This window comes from Malaclemys terrapin, chromosome 21, assembly GCF_027887155.1.
Source record: "Malaclemys terrapin pileata isolate rMalTer1 chromosome 21, rMalTer1.hap1, whole genome shotgun sequence".
Taxonomy (NCBI): domain Eukaryota; kingdom Metazoa; phylum Chordata; order Testudines; family Emydidae; genus Malaclemys; species Malaclemys terrapin.
Genome location: NC_071525.1, coordinates 9,163,373 through 9,184,657, shown reverse-complemented (window position 1 = coordinate 9,184,657; position 21,285 = coordinate 9,163,373). Strand labels below are relative to the sequence as shown.

Below are 21,285 nucleotides of genomic sequence, written 5' to 3'. Positions count from 1 at the left end.
AAGGGTAGGAATAAAAGGTCAGTTTTCAGAATGGAGAGAGGTAAATAGTGGTGTCCTCCAGGGATCTGTACCGGGACCAGTCCTATTCCACATATTTATAAATAATCTGGGAAAAGGGGTAAATAATGAGGTGGCAAAATTTGCAGATACAAAATTACTAAAGATAGTTAAGACCCAGGCAGACTGTGAAGAGCTACAAAAGGATCTCACAAACTGGGTGACTGTGCAACAAAATGGCAGATGAAATTTAATGTTGATTAATGCACATTGGAAAACATAATCCCAACTATACACATACAATGGTGGGGTCTAAATTAGGTGTTACCTCTCAAGAAAGAGATCTTGGAATCATTGTGGATAGTTCTCTGAAAACATCCACTCAGTGTGCAGCGGCCGTCAAAAAAGCGAACAGAATGCTGGGAATAATTAAGAAAGGGATAGATAATAGGACATAAATATTATGTTGCCTCTATATAAATCCATGGTACGCCCACACCTGGAATACTGCGTGCAGATGTGGTCACCCCATCTCAAAACAGCTATATTGGAATTGGAAAAGGTTCAGAAAAGGGCAATAAAAATTATTAGGGGTATGGAACAGCTTCAATATGAGGAGAGATTAATAAGACTGGGACTTTTCAGCTTGGAAAAGAGATGGCTAAGGGGAGATATGATTGAGGTCTATAAAATCATGACTGGTGTAGAGAAAGTAGATAAGGAAGTGTTGTTTACTACTTCTCATAACTCAAGAACTAGGGGTCACCAAATGAAATTAATAGGCAGTGGGTTTAAAACAAACAAAAGGAAGTATTTCTTCACACAACACACAGTCAACCTGTAGAACTCCTTGCCAGAGGATGTTGTGAAGGCCAAGATCATAACAGGGTTCAAAAAAGAACTAGATAAGTTCACAGAGGATGGGTCCAGCAATGGCTATTAGCCAGGATGGGTAGGGATGGTGTCTTAGCCTCTGTTTGCCAGAAGCTGGGAATGGGCGACAGGGGATGGATCACTTGATGATCACCTGCTCTGTTCATTTCCTCTGGGGCACCTGGCACTGGCCACTGTCGGAAGACAGGATACTGGGCTAGATGGACCATTGGTCTGACCCAGTAGGGCCATTCTTATGTCAGGTCTAAAAGCAAGTGAACACTAAATACAGTCAGTTTGCATTAAGCAAGAGCTGAGTGATGAATGCTTGAAATTCTGTACAGTTCCCAGCTGTCGACTTGTTTGTCCCACTGTGTGTCCTATTTCTAGATGCATCCTGGGGGTTCAAACCCTTCAATCTCCTTCCTTGGACAGTTCGTAACACTCATCCAATTAAATCATCATCGGGATGTGGGCCATGCCGCAGCTGCAAACTTTCCTGCTTAGCGCTGTGCTTTTTGGCTGTCCATTTTAAAAGATCAACATGCTCAAGTTCCTGGCTAGGGAGATCTTCCCAGTGGCATCTTAGGGAACTGGACAGATTTGCATTAGGCCAGGGATTATACTGACCTGGGAGATGTCCCAAACTGCGATCTCCCTTCAGCAGCGGGGGCAGCAGAGCTGTGAAAGCAATATCCTTTCACCGGGTAATGGAAGTGGAGCTGCTCTGGGCTAAGTTATAAACCCTGCATGCTGGTCTGGCGATTGTGATGTTACTGGGGGACTAGATTGGTTTCGTTTAATGAGGGTGCAGCTGTAAGGAATCACAGCTCCAGCTAAGCCATTTCTCAGCAAACATGTGAGAAGTCAAGAGACAGCGTCCGGCTGGGAAGAGGCCTGGGAACCAGACGGTAGCAGCTTCAAGGCCAGATCAGCTAGACCCCTCTAGCACAGGCCATTAAACGCAACACCCACACAACAAGCCAACACCCAGAATCAGACCATTGCACGGGGGCGTTGTGGGGGAGCTGTTCAGGGAGGTCTTTGGGGGAACTGGTGTGTGTGAAGTCAGGCCTGGCTTGGGGAGGGCAAGGCCTTAGGGGGCTGGAGCACGACTTACGAGGAGAGGCTGAGGGAACTGGGATGGTTTAGTCTGCAGAAGAGAAGAATGAGGGGGGATTTGATAGCTGCTTTTAACTACCTGAAAGGGGTTTCAAAGAGGATGGACCTAGACTGTTCTCAGTGGTGGCAGATGACAGAACAAGGAGTAAAGGTCTCAAGTTGCAGTGGGGGAGGTTTAGGTTGGATATTAGGAAACACTATTTCACTAGGAGGGTGGTGAAGCACTGGAATGGGTCACCTAGGGAGGTGGTGGAATCTCCTTCCTTAGAGGTTTTTAAGGTCAGGCTTGACAAAGCCCTGGCTGGGATGATTTAGTTAGGAATTGGTCCTGCTTTGAGCAGAGGGTTGGACTAGATGACCTCCTGAGGTCCCTTCCAACCCTGATTTTCTGATTCTATTAAGACAGGCCTGGGTATAGACTGTCTGTGATTTGAAATCCATTCCCCCCTCCCCTCCCCAAACACTTTGTTAAAATAAACAAACCTGGGGGAGAGGGATAGCTCAGTGGTTTGAGCATTGGCCTGCTAAACCCAGGGTTGTGAGCTCAATCCTTGAGGGGGCCACTTAGGGATCTAGGACAAAATCAGTACTTGGTCCTGCTAGTGAAGGCAGGGGGCTGGACTCAACTCGATGACCTCTCAGGTATATCTCCATATATTTATTTATTTTAAGCAGCAGCTTGGTCGCTGTATTCAGCACTGGGCCCAGCTGCCAAAGGGAAGAACCAAACCCAGCAGGGTGCTGAAGCCCAAGGCCCAGGCGAAAAGTGGGACAATCCCAGGACTCCGCGGCAGGAGAGCTGACGGCCTGAAGGTGGGGGTAGTCAGAGTGAGCTCCGAGATGCCTCTAGACCTGTGTCCGTGACACCGAGCTCTGCTAGAGCCGAACAGCCTCCACTGATGAGCCGCCTGGGAGAGAATGGCCACAGATGGGAAATCAGCTTCATCCATGAGCATCACATGCATCCGGCAGGGATCCCAGAGCCTGGCCTCGAGTCAGACCTTGGGAAGATGCTGCCAAGACCATCGGGTCTCGTGGGGTTTTAAGGACACGGAGGGTGCTATGGGCAGGGCCAACGCTCTCATCCTTGGTTTGGTTTTCGTGCGTTCGGTTCCTGAGCCCGCAGGTGGCTGGGAGCTGGGCATGGACTTGCTCGTTCTCAGTTCTGGAAGGCAGCAAGTCATGGCAGTTCAGCAGCTTGCAGATGTGGGGCGTAGCTGCCTGGCAGCGTCCGAGGCGAGTTCTGCAGAGAGCAGACGTCACGACCGAACACAATTCTTCACGAACCCCCTGATTTTCCATAAAACCGTGGATGGAAAATTCTCCACCAGCCCTAACGGGAAGGCTCCCGGTGACTTTCCCTGCTGGTGGCAGGGACCAGCCGGGAGAAGATGCCCATGGAATGAAACAGGTGCGATGCATTCTCCCTGACTCCCATTCCTCCACATTGCCAATACTGCGGCCAGGCAGCCATCTGGCTCCACTTGGTGCCAGGGGCTGATTAGACTCATCTGTCATTCGCCGCCAGCCGGGGCTCTGGAACAGGAGCCTCTCCCCGAGACAGGAGCCTCCCAGGACCTCTCCTGCAAGTGGGAGGGTCGGCCGGCTGGAGGCCCTGGTGGTGGGCCGCAGATCCTTGTTCTTTCTACCCAGCAGCTCAAATCCAGCTATGGCATGGCCGCGAGGGATGCCTGCTTGCTGGCGTACGAGAGCCGCGCCTCACTGCAGCTCCTGGGAGCAGGCATCCGCATAAAAACCCCAGTGTGGCATCTGGCTCCCACACCAGCAATATTGACAGAACTCAAGGACCCATCCCTTCCCGGTAGCCAGTGCCCCTGCTCAGTGGGCAAAAGCTAACCTCTAGGGGGCCAGTCCAGCCCCTCCCCCAGCCCCACATTCACCTAAGCTCGTGACAGAAAAATGTTTATTTAACAACAACAAAAATATTACAAGAGCGACACCAAATAATAAAGTTAAGCCTCAGAGGTCAGGGAGGGGGAGGGATGCAGAAAGTCCTTTGGGTAGGGGCCTGGACACAATGGTCTCCCTCCTAGGAGACCAGGACCCCAGCGGAGCTGGTCTTGGCTCCCGCCCCGTCGGAGCTCTCCTTGGGCGGTGGCTTCTGGTCGTCCTCCCCCATCACGCGGATGTTGTGCTTCTCCCGGAACTCGTTCAGCTCCTGGCCCTTCGCCTGCAGCTGCTGGGTCAGGGTCTCGATGATTTTGTTGATCTGCAGGGTTGGAAGCAGGGAGGGAGGGAGTCAGTCAGGGCTGGGGTGCAGGGTGGGCACTGGCACACACCTCCCTCCACCCCCCTAGGGTGGGCACACTTTTTGGCCTGAGGGCCACATCTGGGAATAGGAATTGTATGGCGGGCCATGAATGCTGACAAAATTGGGGTTGGCGTGCGGGAGGGGTGAGGGCTCTGGTTGGGGGAGTGGGCTCTGGGGATAAGGAGTTTGGGGTGTAGGAGGGTGCTCTGGGGCTGGGACCGAGGGGTTGGGAGGGCAGGAGGGGGATCAGGCCTGGGCAGGGATTTGGGGCATGAGGAGAGGCTCAGGGGTGCAGGCTCCGGGCAGCGCTTACCTCAAGCAGCAGCATGTCCCTTCTCTGGCTCCTATGCGGAGGCGCAGCCAGGCGGTTCTGCACGCTACCCCAGCCGCAGGCACCGCCCCGGCAGATCCCATTGGAGTGCATAGGAGCTGGAGCAGGGCCATGCCGTGGCTTCCAGGAGCCGCGTGGGACAGCCTCCGACCCAGCACCCTGGCTGGAGCGCCGGAGTGGGGCCAAGCCATGTGGTGTGGCCCGTGACCCAGTGCCCCAGAGCGGGGAAAGCCCCAGACCCCGCTCCCCAATGGAAGTTCGCAGGCTGCCTTAAAACGGCTCTGGCCCGCGGGCCATAGTTTGCCCACCCCTGGTCTATTGCAATCCCAGGCTGAACACTGCCATCCGCTCCTCCCCATGTATGATGGCAGGGTCGCTTAACCCCAGGCCTCGTTGTTTTTGTAGATACAGACTAACATGGCTACCCCCTGATACTTAACCCCAGGCCGGTGTGCATGGCCAGAAACCCCTTCACCACCACCCCAGGGAGGAGATCAGGGCCACACTGGCCAGGAGTGGGATATCGCAGGGGAGCGTGTGGCAGCGGGTCGGTCAGTTAGCGACGGGACAGCAGCTGTGCTCACCGTGAGGCAGGCACTGCTGCTCCCAGCTCCCTGAAGGGGAAAGGGAAGCAATGAGCACAGCCCTGCCGGAGACCAACGATTAAAATTAGGAATTGAGAAGAGCCCAAGCACAGGAGCCCGGACGCCTGGATTCTATTCCTGTCTCAGTTACTGACTCGCTGTGACAGCCCGGCCTGGGAAAACGTGGGAACTGTAAGATTTTAATGAAAAATACTCGCGACTCAGTGTCCCCACTCACACTCTGTGCTACCCCCTGGATGAGAAGGGGTTAATTGCTCCTTTTGGACAAGGGATGGCTTGGTAGGGTCTCTCTGGGACCCAGGGGTGGGAGGTTCCACAGGGGCCAAACTCCCCCTGAAATCCAGTGGACACTGATCCTCTCCAGCTCCCTCGCAGAGCCCAGTAGAAAGGGGTCCAGCACCTCCCCACTCCCAGACACAATGCCCTGTCCACCTCTGCACTAATCATATCATGGCCCCTCCAGCAAGATGGAGAAGATGCTCCATCACCAAGAGAAACAGGGTGCAGTCATACCACTGGGGCTCAGAGCGTAGCGGGATTCCAGAGGAGAGCCTGTGTGGCCGCCTTTGGGGGCGGTGCCCTGCACCCGCATTACCTGCTCTTTGTTGCTCTCCAGGGCCGGGAGGACCTCCTTGACGGTGCGCTCCACCAGCACCCCGCCCACCATGCGGTAACACTTGCGGGTGGGGTCCACCTCTCGCAACGTGTCGATGACCAGGCTGTGGGAAAGGCAGATGCTGCTGAAGTCCCTCCAGACCCCACAGAGACCGTATGGCCAGGGCTGCAGATCCACAGGGCCTGGCCACGCGGGATAGTCTCAGGCCCAGCTTACCCGATCCCCAGGGCCCTGTGTTCAGAGTCACGATGGGATCAGAGCCCAAAGCAAGCCCCACATGCCAAGGCCAAAGCCCTACATCTCCATGAGATGCCGCCACCATCACCCTGGCTATGGCTGGTAACGCCCACTAGGCCAGCGATTATTTCCAACAGCGCGTTGATTCTTTGGGTGCCTTCTCCCAAGGTCTCAGCTCTCACCATGGGTCCAGGCAGCCCAGCCCAGAACCTCCTTCCACCCCCCACCAGGAGGGTGACTCATTTCTTTGGCTGCTGTGCTTTCTCCAGGCCCCCTAGCTCACCCGCCTACAGCCCCCAACGACCCGGACTCCAGCTCTGCCCCCCTCCCTTCCCCGTCTGGCTCCACGGACCAGTCCAGGGAGCACACAGTGGAATCCAATTCAGGATCCCCTGCAGGGAGAGCTGGCGGGCAAGAAGCAGCAGCAGGCAGGTGCCCGCGGGGAGCTGAAAAGGACGGCCCTCTTGGGGTGCCAGCTGGGACTTGGGAGACCCCAGTTCAATTCCTGACTCCACCAGAGTCCCGGTGCGACCCTGGGCCAGGCCCTCAGCGTCTCGGGGCCTCAGAGATTGGGGTTCTGTGCAAGAGCAGGGGCGGGGCCCGTCTCACCGGGCACGGCCCAGACACAGAGCCACCAAGATCAGGGCTACGCCATGTCCGGCTCGGCCCGTGTGAGCCGTGGGGGATCTGGGCCACGTGCGGCACAGCGGGGAGCCCCCAGGGCGCAGTTGGGGTCCAGGCGAGGCCACAGCAGCTGCCCCAGGGCAGCTCAGCGCAGGGGAGGAGGGGTCTGATCCTGCCCCACCTGTGCTCGTTCAGCTCCAGCTCCAGCTCTGCCGCCTTCGAGGCCAGGCCCCGCTGCTCCTGCCGCAGCCGGTTGAACCCGGCCACCACCTGCAGGGGGAGGGGAAGGTCAGTGGGGGGGGGGGGGAAAGAACCCCACTCAATATACACCCCCCTTCGGGTGCGATGGACCAGCCCGAAATACACACACTCCCCCCCATTAGGTGCGATGGGCCCGCCCAGCACACACACGCCCCCCCCCCCCCCCCCATCAGGTGCGATGGGACCCCCCGGCACACACACACATGCCCCCCCCCCAGGTGTGACGGGCCAGCCCGGCGCACACACACGTGTCCCCCCCATCGGGTGCGATGGGGCCCGCCCAGCACACACACGCCCCCCCCCCCCATCGGGTGCGATGGGGCCCGCCCAGCACACACACGCCCCCCCCCCCCATCGGGTGCGATGGGGCCCGCCCAGCACACACACGTGTCCCCCCCCCATCGGGTGCGATGGGCCCACACGGCACACACACACTCCCCCCCCCCATTAGGTGCGATGGGCCCACACGGCACACACACACACACTCCCCCCCCCCCCCATTAGGTGCGATAGGCCCACACGGCACACACACACACACTCCCCCCCCCCCATTAGGTGCGATAGGCCCACACGGCACACACACACACACTCCCCCCCCCCCCATTAGGTGCGATAGGCCCACACGGCACACACACACACACACACACACTCCCCCCCCCCCATTAGGTGCGATAGGCCCGCATAGCACACACACACACGTCCCCCCCGCATCGGGTGCGATGGGCCCGCCCGGCACGCGCACACACACACACTTCTCCCTCCCCCCCTCAGGTGCGATGGGGCCCCCCGGCACACACACATGTGTCCGTCTCCCCCCCCATCGGGTGCGATGGGCCCGCCCAGCACCCACACGCCCCCCCCCCCCCCCCATCGGGTGCGATGGGCCCGCCCGGCGCACACACACAGACACTTCTCCCCCCCCCCCCCCCCCCCCCCCCCCCGGTGCGATGGTCCCGCCCGGTACCTGCTCCGCCGTCAGGGCTTTGCCGGCGGATGGAGCCGTCGGTGCGCTCTTGCTCTTCCCACTGTCCGCCATCTTCCCGCCAGTCCTGCGCAGGGTCCGTTCCTCCCCACGGCCGGGGTCACGACCTCCAGCGGACGGGAAAAGGGGCCTGTGGGCGCCATCTTTGTTTGGGGCACGTCCCCTAGCGACGCTCCCGGGCCGCCCCCTGCGCTAGGGGCCCTTCCGGCTCGCCGGGCCTGGCTCCGCTGCCTGCCCCCCGCAGCCTTCCGGCGGCCTCGGGAACCAGCAGCGGCCTCGCCCAGCCCGTCCCCGCGGCCTGCTCCATGTAACGGCCCCGCTCGCTGGGCGGGGGAGGGGCGGTACCGGGCTCGGGCTCGGGCTCGCCCCGGGGCTGGTGCCTGGCCGTCAGCGCAGGCTGGGTACGGCCCGTCGGGGGAGCGGGGGCTGCGGGCTGCGAGGCGGGAGCGGATCTGATCTCGCCATTGTAGTTCTGTCCATCCGGAGACTGAGATTTCGCTGCAACAAAACAGAGATCCTGGGCCTGGGTTTGTCCCTTAAAAACTCCGCCCGTGTGGAGGCCGGCAGCCCCTGGGCTCTCCGCAGAGCAAGTGTCGCCCCCCAGAGCCCCACAAGCCAGAGCTGAAAGGGGAAGGGACTTGGGGTCAAACGGTTCAAAGCTCAGATTTGTGTCGACGCCGTTTTGACCTCAACAGCAAAGGCCCATCTTGGCTAATGGAAGCCTTTCTTAACCATACCACACCTAGTTTGACCAGGCAGCAAGTGTAAAAAATCAGGACTGGGGTGGGGGGGTAATAGGTACCCATATTAAAAAAAGCCCCCAAAATCGGGACTGTCCGTATAAAATCAGGACATCTGGTCACCCTAACCACACCCCTGCCCTTTGATTCAGTTGTTCGCGCTTTCTGTTCTCCGTAGATTCTTATGCCGTCGTGGTCCTCGCCGGCGTAGGAGCGCCTTCCGGTCATGCCTTAAGCAATTGCCTGGCATCTGGCACGTGTGGTTTGTTCTCTCACCCTCTCCCTTGGAGAATAAGTGTGTGCAGTGGAGGGTTTTGCTTTGATAAGGTTTGTTCTTAGGGTTGGAGGCAGGTTGTTGGGGGTATTTTCACATGCACGTTGCTCTGCGTTTGTGTTGGAGAAGACAAGCTCAAAGTTCGCTGAGCAAATATCACTGTGCCCTCCCATAGCTCCTGCAACCAACCCCCGGGAGGCCAGACTCGACCTTCCTGCTGTTGCTGAGATAAACCACTGAGCAGCAAGAAACTGGTTTCTTGTCTCTGGCTGCCTGAGCCACCTTCTTGGGACCAAGTTTCTAGGATGGTCCGTCCAGGAAGCCTCTCAGGTCAGATGTTCAGAGAAAGCGGCTGCAAAAGGGACATGAATCTGGATGAAGAAATATTGGTGTTTGTTGGCACAGGTATTTTGGAAAGCTTCTCAAGGACTGTGCCAAGCTGTGATGCTGAGTGCCGGGCTGGTGTGTTGTGGTAGGGTTGTTCATGATCATAGAATCATAGACTATCAGGGTTGGAAGGGACCTCAGGAGGTCATCTAGTCCAACCCCCTGCTCACCGCAGGACCAATCCCCAACTAAATCAAACATTGGGCTGGCCAGGCTGGTGTGTTGTGGTAGGGTTGTTCACGAGTGCTGGGCTGGCCAGGTTGGTTTGTGGTGGTAGGGTTGTTTCTGAGCACCGTGCTTGTTTGTTGTGGTAGGATTGTTCCTGAGCTCTGTGCTGGTGTGTTGTGGTAGGGTTGTTCATGAGCGCTGGGCTGGCTGTGCTCGTAGGTTGTGGTAGGGTTGTTCCTCAGCACTGTGCTGGTGTGTTGTGGTAGGGTTGTTCATGAGCGCTGGGCTGGCTGTGCTCGTAGGTTGTGGTAGGGTTGTTCCTCAGCACTGTGCTGGTGTGTTGTGGTAGGGTTGTTCATGAGCGCTGGGCTGGCTGTGCTGGTGTGTTGTGGTAGGGTTGTTCCTCAGCACTGTGCTGGTGTGTTGTGGTAGGGTTGTTCCTCAGCACTGTGCTGGTGTGTTGTAGTAGGGTTGTTCATGAGCGCTGGGCTGGCTGTGCTCGTAGGTTGTGGTAGGATTGTTCCTGAGCTCTGTGCTGGTGTGTTGTGGTAGGATTGTTCCTCAGCACTGTGCTGGTGTGTTGTGGTAGGGTTCTTTGTCAGCACTGGGCTATTCCTATTTCCCATTATTATTATTATTATTTATTTTCCATTGAAAAGGGAGACACTGATCTTCTTTTAACCCCCCCCTCACCACCTCCCCCCATCACCCCGGGCCGCCATCAGCAGGCAGCAGCAGGCCTCCGAGGAGTGGGGTTGGTCTGGGCTTCTCACTGCAGCGGTTGAACAGAATCGTTAACCCCCCCCCCCCCCTTTCCCTGCGCATCCCCCAGGCTGAGAGCAGTGATCCAGACCCATCTGTGCCCGTTGCACCGGGCCTTTCGCCAGGCTCCCGGGAGGCAGCTGCGAAGGATCCCATCCTGCACAGCCAGCCGCAGGTACGATGGGCAGGGTTGTGGGGAGTTGGGCACCTGGGGAGGGTTGGAGGAAGCTGATGCCTGATTCTCTAAGGCCTAGGCATAGGCGTCCTGTCCAAGGCCGTCTCCGGAAGGACCCTTTACAACACGACCACAGAAAGCTGGGCTGGAGCCCAGAAGCTGCAGCCGTCTGCCTCTCCTCGATCAGTCTGTTCCACTCTCCTCTTGTTCCTGGCCCCCAGCCCTGCCCTGCTGTCCTGTGCCCCTTGGCAGCCTGGCATCATGGCTGCCATTGCGCTGAAGCCCCTCATCGCCGTGTGCCAGCTCACCTCCACGCCCGACAAGGAACAGAACTTCGCCAGCTGCTCACAGCTCATCCAGGAGGCAGCGCACCGTGGCGCTTGCATCGTCTTCCTCCCCGAGGCCTTCGACTTCATCGGCAGCGACATGCAAGAGACCCTGAGCCTGGCCGAGAGCCTGGAGGGGGCCCAGATTCAGCGCTACGCCGGCCTAGCCAGGTACGGTTCTGTACGACGGAAGAGCAGCACAGGCGGCGCTGCGAGATCCCTTTCAGGGCCAGGGCAGGATTGGGCCCACTCGCTTAGCCCGGCCTAGTTCAAATGGCCTGCGTGATGGGGCTCCCGCCCCATCCCTGGGGAGCTGCCCCACGGCTGCACTCTGCTTTCCAGCCAAACGGTGATCCCGCACTTCGTTTCACCCTGTTCTCACTATTCCACCCCCATGTACCGCCCTGTCTATCCCTCATCTGCCTGGAGCTTGCTCCCCTCTCTTTGAACCTTTCCCCATTGTTCCTGAACTCCCTTCGCTCTGTCATAATCGCTCTGGAAGCAAGGGACTCAGTGTGGGACCCGGGTGATGGGAGGGGGCAGGAATGAACTACCCTAGGTAGTGCCAGATCTCTGAAGGGTCAGACCCTCAAGGGGGAGAGGTTGGACGTGACCCGAACCCCGTTTGGAAGGGCCCTGGCGGGGCTGATGGGGCTTGTGGTCCCTTCTCTGGGCAGGGGATGGCAGGAGAGGCAGCAAAGCGAAGCTGGTTAGGGTTCACCGCAGGCCTCCCAGCCTCGACAGCATCTCTAAATGGCAGCGTGGACCACAGCCGCTGTCGTTGGGACAGGCTGTGGAGCCTGTCTGCTTTGGCTGCTGGTTCGGGCATTGTCCCCATCCAGTCTGCTGGGCGGGGCTCAGTCCTGTTCCTATTGGACAGACGTGGCCGGCAGACGGGCCAAGCACTGAGTGAGCTATGGAACCAGCGCTCTCCGCTGGCGGGGCCTTGGCAGGGCGGGCGCGTGCAAGCAGGGAAGTGTGCGAGGGAAGCTTGCCCTGGGCTGCAGCCGCTCTGGGGGTTGAGTATCAGAGGGGTAGCCGTGTTAGTCCGGATCTGTAAAAGCAGCGAAGAGTCCTGTGGCACCTTATAGACTAACAGACGTATTGGAGCATGAGCTTTTGTGGGTGAATGCCCTCTTCTGGGGGTTGAGGCTGTCAGGGTCCAGAGCCATTGCTCGGGCATGTGGGGGGCAGTGAGGGCCCAGGGAGGGCTCCAAGCTCCTGTGTAATGCGGGTGCATCTCTGCCTGGCAGGGAGTGTGGAGTGTGGCTGTCTCTGGGTGGCTTCCACGAGAGAGGCGAGGACTGGGCCAGCACCCGGAGGATTTATAACTCTCACCTGCTCCTGGACCCCACAGGTGAGAGCGTTGGGTGCGGCGCCAGCCCCTCCCTGCAGGGACATCTCCTGGCACTGCCCTGGCTCCGAGCTCCTGCCATTGTGGGATAACTGATGGATGTGAAGGGGTCACTGCTTTCTGCCTGTTGTCCCGTGCCTGGTATGGGCACAGCTGAGAGGGCCAATCTCAGGTCAGACTGTCAAAAACTAGGCGGACGCTCCCACACTCGGGGTATAGTCTAGAATTAGATTTAACCAGAGCTGCAACAAATGTGTGTTCCTGCATCGCCATAGGTTTCAGAGTGGTAGCCGTGTTAGTCGATATCAGCAAAAAAAACTAGGAGTCCTTGTGGCACCTTACAAATGACTAACAAATGTATTTGGGCATAAGCTTTCGTGGGCTAAAACCCACTTCATCGGATGCATGCAGTTCTCTATGTATAAATATCTTCCTACTGTATTTTCCACTGCATGCATCCGATGAAGTGGGTTTTAACCCACGAAAATTTATGCCCAAATAAATTTGTTAAGTCTCTAAGGTGCCACAAGGACTCCTCGGTTTTTTTTGGATGGCCATACTAGCTTAACCCGGAGCCGCAGACAGTCCCCTTAGACATTCCAGCCTATGTCACCACCCAGGCAGACTAGACTGCTGTGAGGAAAGGTTATTAAAACAGATCAGTGGATGCTCAGGACCTTAAACCAAAGCCAACACTGCAGCCAATCCTTTAGTAAACTAACGAAAGGTTTATGAACTAAGAAAAAGGAATGAGAGTTACTAAACGGCCAAAGCAAATAAAAGTTGGATGAAACTATGTTATCCAGGATGTTAAATCTGCTAGTTGTCTATAAGTCTCCCTGGGTTGGCCAAATAGTTTTGGGGACCTCAGTCTATTTATCTGAAATTTCCCCAGTTAGAATTCACCAGGCCTGAGATGAGGTAGGAAAGAGATGGTGAGGGGCCTTTGGTCTCCTCTTTATATCTTGAGCCTTTTTGCAGGAAAAATCCTGGCTGTGTCACGAGTCAGACAGTTCCATGGCGTACGTTCTTTGCCATCAGTCCTGGATGTGAACTACGAATTTGGCTGGCACCTCCTGTGCACATGCAGTCTGTGGGATCTTTGGGGCAACATGCAGAGGCCCCTATTTACAGGTTTTGTTATACCTGAAGAGCCAGCCTGTGGGCGTTTCTCAGATAGACAACATGTTTGAGTTACAAACATATACCAGAATTTCATAACTCCACACACAGTGTCAATACACACATTATAACAGGACACTAATACTCAGCGGCTTACAACTTTTCCAATGATCCCTCACAATACATACTTTCAACAAGATTTATCACACTTTTGTAAAAGTGGTGACCTTATTAGTATAGACTGTCACCTTCCCCTTTAGACAGCATCACACACATGCTGGCAGCTCGGGGCCAGGGCATGAACCAGATCCCTGATTCATCCAAGCTGGGAAGAAGGAGGCAGTGTGGGAGTCAGGACTCCTGGGTTTTATCCCCAGCTCTGCCCTTTGCTGGGGACATCCCTTCCCCTTGCCTCCAATGGGGACAATGCTGCTGACCCACCTCCTAGAGGCTGTGGGGAGGAGTCAGTAGTGGGGTTGCAAAGTACTTGGAGATCTCATCTGGCCAGCGCCACAGAGCCTGTGGTGTTGGCCCTTTCCCCTGACCCCCCTTCTCCTAGAGGTGGGGGAATGCCCATGCTGCCTGCAGTCTCCTCTCCCCCTCGTCCCCAGGGCACGTCGTGGCCACGTACAGGAAGACCCACCTCTGCGACGTGGAGCTGGAAGGGCGAGTGTCTATGAAGGAAAGCAAGTTCACCAACCCCGGGCCTGAGATTGTGCCGCCCGTCAGCACCCCTGCTGGGAAGGTAGGAGCCCGGGTGCGGTAGGGAGGGGGCGCTGGGCAGGGTGAGCCAAGATCTGAGACTCTCAGGCCAAGCCCCGTGCCGTCGATCTGGAGCGACGGCGCCGACAGCGGGGGTGACTCTGGACTTAGCTGAGAGCAGAGCAGGGCTCTAGCAGCCACTGAGCCTGAGCCCTTATGGCTGCCGAGACAGAGCCCTCAGCATCTCCCGTTCCTCTGGGCAGCTCAGGCTGGTCTGGGCGGGAGACAGGTTTCCCCTCTGGTGAGGATTTCTGAGAATTCAGAAATGTTTCCGTTGGGAGTTGAGGCCTGGCTGGGTCATTGCTCAGGGCCCACGGCCACTGCCTGCCCCAGGTAGGATTGTTTCATGGAAAATGAGAGTTCAGAGCGGGGTGGGGGGAAGAGGAGTGCTCTTGCATATGGGGGCTGGGGGAGCCCGAGGCCCAACCGGGAGCCCCAGTAACCTGTGCTGACTTCCTTGATTCCCTGCCACAGCTGTGGGGGGTGGATGGGGGGGTGGGAAGGCGTCTCACTGGGCTGAATATTTGGCTGGTATCCCCATATTTGGTACAGGTAACCGCTTCCAGATGCAGTGGTGGTATCGGGACCAGTTCCCTGATTTCACTAATGCATGACAGACCACAGGGGCAGCATGCCCAACCCCCTCCCCCAACAGTGACCATGATGCATCCTGGTGTGCAGTGAGGCTTTATGCCTGGCCCCCAGTAACCCCTGGAGCATGAGGACCGATGGCCCACATCATTCTGATTCCTGCTAGTATCAGTGTAGGTGCCATCCTGGCTCCCATCCCCTGACTGATCCCTGCTAATGTCTGCTGCAGTGAAATCCTGCAGCGAAATCCTGCAGCAGTGAGTTCCGTGGGTCATTCTTGCAGCTTTCCATGGGTGGCCTGTACAATGCATCTAGCGCCCCTGGGTGTTTGGGCACAGGGTAAATGGGAGCCCAGTTGGCTTTCTCTCCAGTGAATTGGGCTTCCATTGAAGCAGGCACAATCAGGCCCTCGGATCCCCCCCACTTTGGTGGCAGTTGTTGTGCAGACAGGGCCGGAGCTGCCCTGGGGGCGAGTTCTGGAGCCTAGGGCAGCTGCGGCCCTTGCTTGGTTGAGGCCCATCACTAGCAGCACCTCTGGGGATCTGTGTCATTTGCCGGCTCACATAACCCCTCTTCCTCCTCCAGGTTGGCCTTGCCATCTGCTATGACCTGCGTTTCCCAGAAATCTCTCTGGCGCTAACCCAGGAGGGGGCAGAGATTCTCACCTACCCATCAGCCTTCACGGTGACCACAGGCTCCGCCCACTGGGAGGTGAGTCCAGCCCTGACGGGCAATGCAGAGCCTGTGTATATGAGACAACCGCGCACTCTAGTGGGCGTGCAGACATGTGCGCACGTAGCCATTAGAACAACTCCTGCCCATTAGAAGAAGTGTCAGGCAACACGTCTAGCTGAGACCCACTGGAGAGATGATATGGGGGAAGCCTGGGCTCAGAGCCTCCTCCCAATAGCCCAGAACTAGCCCAGGGGGGTTGGCTGGTTGGAGCTTGGCGGGGAGCGTCTGTGGTGAGCACCCCTGCCCCTCTGTCCGCCCCGCTCAGGTGCTGCTGCGAGCCCGCGCCATCGAGACCCAGTGCTACGTGGTGGCAGCAGCTCAGACCGGAAAGAACCACGAGCGCCGCAGCTCCTACGGCCACGCCATGGTGGTGGACCCCTGGGGCAGCGTGATCGCCCAGTGCCAGGAGGGGCCAGGCCTGTGCTACGCAGAGATCGACCTGGGCTACCTGCGCCGCATCCGCCGGGAGATGCCGGTCTGCACCCACCGACGGGCCGATCTGTACGGCAGGGTCACTGTGCTGAAGAAACCCCCGCCTCCCTGAGGGGCTCCCCCCACCCTGGAAAATCCACCACTGCCAGCCAAGCCCTGCAACGCTCCGTGATCAGGGAGCAGAGACCCCTCCCGATATCCCCTCCCCTCCCCACCCCGCACAGACCCAGTGATCAGTCACGGATTCATTTAGCAATAGGATGACTGGCTGAGCTGGCCCGAGGGCTCTCCCAGTGTGTGCTGGGCAGAGGCTCCCTCTAGGGGACAACATGGAACTGCAGCACAATTCCTGCTCCAGGCCCTAGTGAAAACAGAGCCTTTCCCAGGGGTGAAGGGAGCAGCTCCCGCTGAGCCTCCGGCTTCTCCATGCGGCCGTGACCGTCGGCCCCCAGGCAGCCACCCTGCGGAAGGAGCATTCGCAGGGGGCTCCCGCGGCAGAGCAGGTAGAGGGAGGAAGCGGAAGTGAGGCAGCTGCTGGCCACCCCCCGGCTCTACGGAGAGGTTCCCAGGGCTGAGCTGAAGTCACAGCTCAGTTCCCCTCTCAGCAAATGCTCGAGTGTACCAGCTCCTGAGGGGTCCTGCCTGCTGCCCTTAACACTACTTCCCACCCCCCTGCCTGGGGTGGGGTGGGGTCTCTGTTTCGCAGCGGGGGGGAGGGGCTGATGCTCCCCCCCTCGGGCAGTTCCCCTGTCATTCATAACTAGTTAGGAAGTTCTAAGAGTGCAAAGTCACTGCTACTTCTGAGCATATAGGGTGGGCCTGAGTCTCCCTTGGACCTCAGCAAGGGATGGATTGGCCTGGGCTACTTCACCTTTAGAGTTCCTGGGGTAGGGAACTGCACCCTGGTTACAGCCCCTCCAACGCTGCTGTGAGACCTTGGACAGGTCCCTTCCTCAGTTTCCCCATTGTCCTATGACACTCACGTGCTCCACGATCTTTAGGTGAAAAGCTCCATGTTAGCATGAGACCCAGGCAGCTGGTGAAAGGACAAATGACACTTAGTAATTGAAGTAATGGGCAGCCTAGAGGGCTAAATGCTGGCCACAACCCTGGTGTGAAGCAGAACTGGATAATCTTCCCACTATACCTCTCCCCCAGGCTCAGGGCCCCCTGCCTGCCATTATCTCCCCTCCCCATCCCAGTGCTCTGCCTTGCATCTAAGCTACTGTCCCTCATGTGCGTCACTTTCTCCTCCAATCCCACTGGCCCTATGGAGAGCAAGGCCCAAAGACCAACAGTGTAGCAGGAAACATGTTCCCTGCCCCAGTAAAGGGACTGTCTCTCAAGTGGTTAGAGCTGGAATCCTGGCTTATATTCCCAGCTTGTAGTGACATCCCTGGCCTCTTTTATGTTACCTCCAGGGAGCCTGTCTGTTCAGGCCGGTGCACCCAGCGTGAGACCTTTGGGACAGTACTTTTGCGGTGGCCCTCGCGTTTGCCTCTAGAAACCAGGGCCCAGGCTGGATTTCCTCCCAGGAAGAGCATGAGGATTCAGTTAAGTCATAATAGAGAATTGTGAGTTGTATGGGGGGAGGGGGAGAAAGAGGGTCCAGCCCTAACCAAGCTAGGTCTAGTGGCTGAGCCAGTGCAATTAATCAAGGTCCCACTTACATCATCTACAGGCTGATTTAAATCCAGGGGGGCAGTTCATGCGTGGTGGACCTAGTGGTTCAGGCTGGCTGCAGACTCAGGTAGACATTGCTAGATGGTTCTGGCGCTGAATTCAGCAGTGAAGAGGGGTATTCTCTAGCCATGCAACCCACAGGGCCCCTGCTACTCTCGGCTCCTTTTCCCCAGCACAGCATCTTTAATTGAAGTGCAGCTATGACAATAATGAGGATTGCACCTTTACCAAACTGAAGAGGGGGAACAGCAGCCCCCCAGCGAGGGCAGCCAAGCACACCTGGGGCCCAGCAGCTTAACGTGTCTCTGGGGCTTCGCTGAGCTAGGCCAGTTGGGATCTTAAAAAGAAGATAAACGTTACCCTGCCCAGGCAGATGTGCTTCTGCAGGGCTCAAGGTCACCCCGGAAGGAAATGGAAAACCAGAGGCCAGATGAGACACTTCAAAACAAAACACCCCAAACAGCTGGAAGGGAACGTACATGACCCAGCAGCAGGGCCCTCTGACCCAGCAGTAAGGAAGCAGACGAGATGCAGTAGATGTTTATTTCAAGAAAACTGAAAGCTACACGGGGATTATGACTGTTATATTGGAAGTTTAAAAAATACAGAAGAGTCACAGAAATTACACAGTTTGTGCCAGAATTGTCCTTAAAGAGGGAGGTGTGTGTGGGGAGGGGAGGGGGTCTACACGCTCTCAACTGAGACAACCTGTGGATAGAAAATGCATCAACACACACACACCAAACAATCCCATTGAGGCATGAGGGTTGCAGCCCGCAGGGCTATCACATGCCCTCTTCCTTGGATGGGGACTTGGTAAGCACAACGCCCTTTCTTGTCCCTCTGCCCATGGCTGGGTAGGGCAGCAACAATTCATAACAAACATTCCTCCACCCCGTGTGCACTGATCTGGCTTCCAACAGTCTTTCAAGGCACAGATCCTCAAGAGTACTGAGGTGTGTATCTCCCCTTGGGAGTTGGGCACCTACATACCTTTGAGCATCGGGGCCTATAGGGAAAACACCCTGCAGCTCAGCAGAGATGTGGGAGGGTGGGAAGAAGAAAATCAAATCCAGAAAAATAACCCTCAGACCCATTTGTTCTCCCTAAACTCAGTGTGGAATTGTGTGGAGCTGCTTTAGATTTGAGGCTCCTAAATCCTTGAGTGTCTACTTGAGTTACCAGGAAAAGAACTGGGGAGGAAGAGAATTTTCCAATTAAAATGCACTCGATGCCCCTGGCAGAGCGGTACTCAGTGTGACCATTTCAATGACAAACCCACTCAGCCTCCAGGCGCCAGGTCTGGCCCCAGGCTCAATGGAGCCTGGACATCATGTTACGAAGTGGGCATGTAACTGGCTATGTCTGCCCTGGCACCAAGTTCTGGGCTCGAGAGGAGGGAACAAGCCAGAGGCCTGTTACCAAAAGGTAACAAAAGTCATCCCAAAATTTAAAATATGCAACTAAGCCAGCCACCGGCCCCAACCCGCTCAGTGGCCTCCGGTGTCCTGCGTGCAGGGGGGAGGCGCTCGGACAACAGCCTCTAGCGTGTTCTTGCTTTATCCAGCTCAATCCCCATGCTGGGCGAGGGCTCTCTCAGCTGTGGGGATCATAAGGGAGGGGCAGGCCGAGGGCCAGTTCTGAGACTGTTTGTATTACAGCAGCCCCGAGGTGCCAGGCGCTTTGCAAACAAACAGCTTGCTGGCCCCACGCTGTAACTAGACAGGCCAGCACCTCCTACTCGCGCCTGTTGGGAGCGGCTCCTTCCTCGTGGGATGTCCAGTGCCAGCAACAGACAGACGACCCAGCGCCAAGGAGCTGACCAGGAGCAAACCGGCAATACCTCCCTGAGTGGATTTTTCCCCACCTCTAGGTTCCCATCTGGAGCCGTAGATCTGGGCAGGGGGAACAAATTAATCTCACAAACCTTCCGTTATGGGGTAGGATCAAACAGGAGCCACCTTCTTCCCAGTTGGGAACGGGCCCCGTGCCAAAGCGTTACTCTGCAACCTGCCCCACTGCATCCCTCCCCGCTGCACAGCCCAGCCCACCCCTGCGTCCCGCAGCCAACCCCACCGCACCGCCACTGAGCCTGACCTGGTGGTAGCAAGAGGGAGACATTGGAGCATCGTCTGTGACATGGGCCAGTGTTGGGCGCTCCCCAGCCCAGACCCTGCTGCTGTGACACTGCCCCGGAACATCCCAAAAGCCCAGACCTGCCCACCTGCGCCCCCACCCTGCAGGCAAAGGGAGTGGGGATGCACATCTCCCTGTGCAGAACTCTCCTGTTGGGCCTGCAAGCATCTCTCAGCTCCGGGGGGAGAGCAGCTGTGGCTGGACCAGCTCTATGCATCAGACAGCAGCAGGGCAGGGCAGGGCACCCCTTACTCAGGTTTCCTCTCTGGGATCAGAGGCCTGGCAGGGATTGTTGGGAAGGGGATAACAAAGGCCTGGGAGAAAGGAACACTGACCCCACAGCTCAGCACGAGCTCCATTGATGCAGCTGTTACTCCTGAAACAAGCCCGCCCGGCCTCGAGCAGATGGTGCCACAGGGCCACGCCAGCAGTCACCTTAGCTCAGCCTCCCTCCTGGCATCCCACGCTGGAAAGACACCCAAACTGGCTAAGGGCACACCCGGCAAGATCGCCAGCTGAGTGCTAAGTGGACTGGTGGAAACGGGCTCCCATCAATGGAGGCTAATGCCACAGGCCCCAACCCCCGCAGGCTGTTCATGCCACACGCACACAGCTCCCGCTGCGCTCGCTCATTTTTATTAAAGTGAATAATCAAGAGCCCCACCTCGCCGGCCCATCTCCGCCCTGCGTCCCCCACACACATGGGGCCCCGGCCCCACAAGACAGTTTTGCCTTTTTTTAAAAAGAAGACCGTATAAAAGAAAAACCAGCACAAGAGAACCCGGGGCAGAGGGGGGACAGGACAGAACGCGTGAGCACCCAGCGCTCCTGCCGGCAGCTCTCCCTTCCTACCGCTGGGCGGTTCGGCGACCTCCGGCCAGGCTCCCGGAGCAGAGGGGGAGTTGCTCTCTGGGTTGCCCCAGGTATCATGGGCTCTTGGCCGGGCTGGGGCCACCAGAGAGCTGGCTAACTCCTGCCGCTCAGGCAGGTCCTACAGTTACACAGCACTTGGCAGGAGTTTGCTGGGGGTCGGTGGGTTTTTAAATGATTTTTTCCTTTTTAAAAAAACGAAACGAAACGATTGGCTCCCAAAGAGCGGCCAAGGCCAAGCCCGGGGGAGGGTCAAGGGGCCGTGTGCAGCATTAAGTTCCGCAGGAGTTTCTGGCGCCCAACCTCATAATCCTCCTCGTCCACGTTGACCAGCAGCTTGATGGCCTCATGGCCCACGGCTTGCTTGAGCGAGTCCGTGATGAAGACGCCCTTGAGGGCCTCCAGCAACGAGCCGTTTATGTAGTCGCGCCAGAAGGCGTCGAGGTAGGTGAGCTCGGAGAATTTTATGTCACAGATGATAGAGCCCAAGTCCCGGGATTTTAGGATGGTGTTGGCCTGGTTGAAGCGCTCAAATTGCCGCTCCAGGGGATCCTGCTTGTTGGAGAAGACGTTGCCCTGGAGCGCTGTCTCGTGCTGGCAGTACTCTGCTCGGACTCGCAGGCGGATGTCTGGGGGCGGAAGGCAGGGGAGGACAGTTAGCGAGTTCACTGCAACCCCCCTCTGCCTGAGGATCCCAGCGCTCCGCGCCCCGGGGAAGGGGTAGCTGCCCTGTCCAGATGGCACAGAGGGGAGGGATGTAACCCAGGCCAGGGCCAGCAGTGGAGCTCAAACTGGAACCCAAGAGTGGCCACTAGCCCCCACCTCACTGCTCCTTCCCCACTTCACCA

General features: G+C 57.4%; 3 protein-coding genes across 7 annotated transcripts in view; 1 reads left to right on the top strand and 2 right to left on the bottom strand.

The window, feature by feature from the left end:
• Positions 1–3,899: 3,899 nt before the first annotated feature.
• On the bottom strand, positions 3,900–8,009 carry PFDN2 (prefoldin subunit 2). The gene is made up of 4 exons (XM_054010800.1): positions 7,903–8,009; positions 6,859–6,947; positions 5,796–5,919; positions 3,900–4,222 (listed from the first exon to the last, which is right to left on the bottom strand). Exons 1-4 carry the CDS (start codon positions 7,972–7,974, stop codon positions 4,043–4,045), a joined length of 465 nt encoding a protein of 154 aa, XP_053866775.1. The 5' UTR covers positions 7,975–8,009; the 3' UTR covers positions 3,900–4,042.
• A 65-nt stretch (positions 8,010–8,074) lies between these two features.
• Positions 8,075–18,056, top strand: NIT1 (nitrilase 1). 3 transcript variants are annotated; one of them, XM_054010794.1, is made up of 7 exons: positions 8,075–8,227; positions 10,322–10,426; positions 10,648–10,923; positions 12,006–12,109; positions 13,840–13,973; positions 15,167–15,292; positions 15,582–18,056. In XM_054010794.1, coding segments are annotated over exons 1-7 (1,026 nt in total). In that variant the 5' UTR covers positions 8,075–8,225; the 3' UTR covers positions 15,861–18,056. The 3 variants fall into 3 exon arrangements, with proteins under 3 accessions (XP_053866769.1, XP_053866771.1, XP_053866770.1); XM_054010796.1 differs by lacking the exon at positions 8,075–8,227 and adding an exon at positions 8,302–8,321; XM_054010795.1 differs by lacking the exon at positions 8,075–8,227 and adding an exon at positions 8,362–8,447.
• Positions 17,961–21,285, bottom strand: part of DEDD (death effector domain containing) — a 45,777-nt gene continuing 42,452 nt past the window's right edge. For all 3 annotated transcript variants that reach the window (XM_054010798.1, XM_054010799.1, XM_054010797.1), the window contains one exon: positions 17,961–21,066. In XM_054010798.1, the coding sequence (XP_053866773.1) occupies positions 20,690–21,066 (377 nt within the window). In that variant the 3' untranslated portion in view covers positions 17,961–20,689. The remainder of the gene's footprint in view (positions 21,067–21,285) is intronic.